The sequence below is a fragment of the Triticum aestivum genome, chromosome 7D (genome assembly GCF_018294505.1).
Source record: "Triticum aestivum cultivar Chinese Spring chromosome 7D, IWGSC CS RefSeq v2.1, whole genome shotgun sequence".
NCBI lineage: Eukaryota > Viridiplantae > Streptophyta > Magnoliopsida > Poales > Poaceae > Triticum > Triticum aestivum.
Genome location: NC_057814.1, coordinates 178,415,938 through 178,418,582, shown reverse-complemented (window position 1 = coordinate 178,418,582; position 2,645 = coordinate 178,415,938). Strand labels below are relative to the sequence as shown.

At 55.7% G+C, this 2,645-nt stretch overlaps 1 protein-coding gene across 2 annotated transcripts; it reads left to right on the top strand.

Annotated features, from left to right (window-relative positions):
* The first annotated feature begins 718 nt into the window (after window positions 1-718).
* LOC123167815 (uncharacterized) lies at window positions 719-2,357 on the top strand. Of its 2 annotated transcripts, none has more exons than XM_044585676.1 (2): window positions 719-1,017; window positions 1,329-2,357. In XM_044585676.1, exons 1-2 carry the CDS (start codon window positions 799-801, stop codon window positions 2,355-2,357), a joined length of 1,248 nt encoding a protein of 415 aa, XP_044441611.1. In that variant the 5' UTR covers window positions 719-798. The 2 variants fall into 2 exon arrangements, with proteins under 2 accessions (XP_044441611.1, XP_044441612.1); XM_044585677.1 differs by having other exon boundaries at window positions 1,147-2,357.
* The last annotated feature ends 288 nt before the right edge of the window (window positions 2,358-2,645 follow it).

Below are 2,645 nucleotides of genomic sequence, written 5' to 3'. Positions count from 1 at the left end.
AGATTCACTCGCTTTTTTCCTTGCAATTTATAGATTGTATTACAGATTCAATCTCTTTCGTGCTTGCAAATTTCGTAGGTTTTCTTGTTCTGGATATCCATCTTCAAAATCCTGTGCCGCCATTAATTTGGTTGTCATTACGTTGCAGCTTTGTTGCCTTGTGTTTAAGGAATGTACAACGCGGTGCCCCAACTAGCTGCCCCGCAGACCACGTAGGCTCGGGTGTCAGGGACGGTGGCTTCACAGCATGTCAGAGTCGCCTGCAGAAGAGTCGATGCTTGGCCACGAAAAGCATGAGCGAAAGGAAAAAGGAAAAGGGAAGGGAAGCCCTGCTTGTTGCGTGACTGGATGAACAAGGATAATCACGTGGAGCGATTGCTTCACCAGTACAATCCTATGTAGAGGGGATGAGACCAGCATTTGCTATAGCCTCCGTAGCGCATGCCCTTAATGTGCCATTTCGGTTTCAAAATGACCTCACCACCAACAGTTATAATCACATGAGAAAAGAAAAAGAAAAGGGAAACACTTTCTATCAGAAGTCTGAAAGAAGGCATTAGTCAGACCGGTCATGAAACATCGATGTTTTTTGCATCACACGGCTATGATTGCTTCCATAAATCCGTGATGTGTTTCCAAACCCATCTGATTTTCTTGGCACGTCCCACCTATAATCTCCCCTTCATCAATCTCACATTCCTCAACCACCCCACCCGACCCTCGTCCCTATCTCTCCTCCCCTTATCACCCAGACCTTGCCGCCATGAACCAGGCACCCCGTAGCGGCCGTGAGATTCAATGCGCCAGTTAGCCGTCCCATCCCAGGGTTGTGCTGGGCAATATCCACAACATGCACGAGCGAGCTGCCAACCCCCACCGCCCTCTTGGTCATCTGCACTAGGTTGGCCAGTCCTCCGGTTCACCGCGGCAGCGTCGTCTTGGTTGAGGAACGAAGGCAGCATGCGAAGAACATTGCAGGATTCGCTCGCCCCCCTCGCATGCAGCAATGAGACCAAGGTATTGAGTCCTCTAATCTTGATTCTTCTGTTCATATCATAGTCTATCTAACATGTAATTGGTCACTATATCATCTACGAATTTTGGTTAATTCGGTACGCACATCACAATAATATGCGGACAAAGAAGATGGCCATGGGGAATGGATCAGCGGGCGTCTGCATCATTCTCCGGCATCTCGCTGGACGACGTTGCTGGATATGGACAACGACGTCCGCGCCGGCAAATATGTTGCGATCGGCGACCAGGTGAAGGAAGGATCTAAATTGCGTATTGATATTTATGACGTGGTTGTGGATCATCGTATGCAGATGGTTGCGGACGTGGTAAATCCGATCGAGCTTCTTGAGTCGTCCTCGGAGTCTGACGGAGGGAAGCAGGATCGGCGGGTTGGAGGTCGCTTCTGGGTTCTCGCTGACGGCGACGACGATGAGGACGACGACGAAGGGAACTGCGTCAGGGAGCCGCCAGAGTTGTATTTGCCGATGGATGATGCCGCTGGTCCTAGCGGTGAGTCGGAGCGACAAGGATCGAGAGCTGATGACAAGATCAAATTGGATCGCCGGATAGTTCACCGGAGAACGACGGCATCCGCGATCCGGCCATGGAAAGGGTCGGTCCCCAAGGTATGTCTTGCACCAATCACATTATCAGACTTCTGGAGTATGGATTCTTGGACAAAAATAACTCGAAAAAAGAAACAGAATGGCCGGGCGGCGGGGCAGCCGCCGGCGCCGGCGACCGTCCGGCCGGTCGAGATCCAGGCGGCCAAGAGAGCACGTTTGAATCAGCTATTGCGCCAGGTTGGGCCTGCGGTTGATGATGCCGGTACGGAGTCGGACATGCGTGGGTATGTGGCCCAACATGAGACCCCCATACCGAACCCTACCTGCGTGATCCCTGACCCATCGTGTGATGTTCCTGTGGATGTATCGATCATTCCGCCTCAGGAACTGATCGCTAGGGTTCGTCGTTTGACCACTCCTGGGTTTCCTAAGCTTGGTGCCGGCCGCGCCGCTAGGGTAACCAGGCCGCCGGGTGACGCCATGGTGGGGCGTGGAGTGCCGCCACCAGAGCATGGGGCCGCGCCCCCGGCACCTGTTCCAGCGCGAGCCAACCTTGCCGCGGCCCAAGGCCGGGCCATCGTGAAACAGCCGGCGCAGACCGGCCAGGCCGCCGGCCGAGGTGGCAACTTTGCTGCCGGGCGGAACGACGCCCAGGCTGCTGGAAGGGACGGCGCCCAAGGTGCAGGACAGGGCGTTGCTCTGGTTGTTCCAGTTGCCGGGCGGGGCGGTGCCCTGGGTGCCAGGCGCGGCAACTGCTGGCGGCGCCGGGCATGATGGCTATGGCGGTGGCGGGCGGAACTATGGTGGTAACGGCTTTCGATACAATCGCTACGGCCAGTGGGGCGATGATGGCTATGATGCGTACGGCGAGGGGCTGCACCGTGGCTCTTTGTCATGCGGTGGACGAGGTTTTGGATGGTATAATGACGGCGGAGCGGGACGCGACTTTCAAGGTCATCCCGGCAATTTTGTCGAGGGGGTGGCTGGCCCAACAGACCGGTAAAACCGGGGAGCACGCCGTACATTTCGAGGAGGGCGAGGAGGGGGTCGACGTCCGCCTCC

Bases quoted from the DNA above. Each gene is read 5' to 3' on its own strand.
- LOC123167815 (XM_044585676.1), top strand. From the start codon at position 799: ATGCGCCAGTTAGCCGTCCCATCCCAGGGTTGTGCTGGGCAATATCCA. The intron at 1,018-1,328 runs GTATTGAGTCCT...CATCGTATGCAG, and splicing joins CATGCAGCAATGAGACCAAG to ATGGTTGCGGACGTGGTAAA.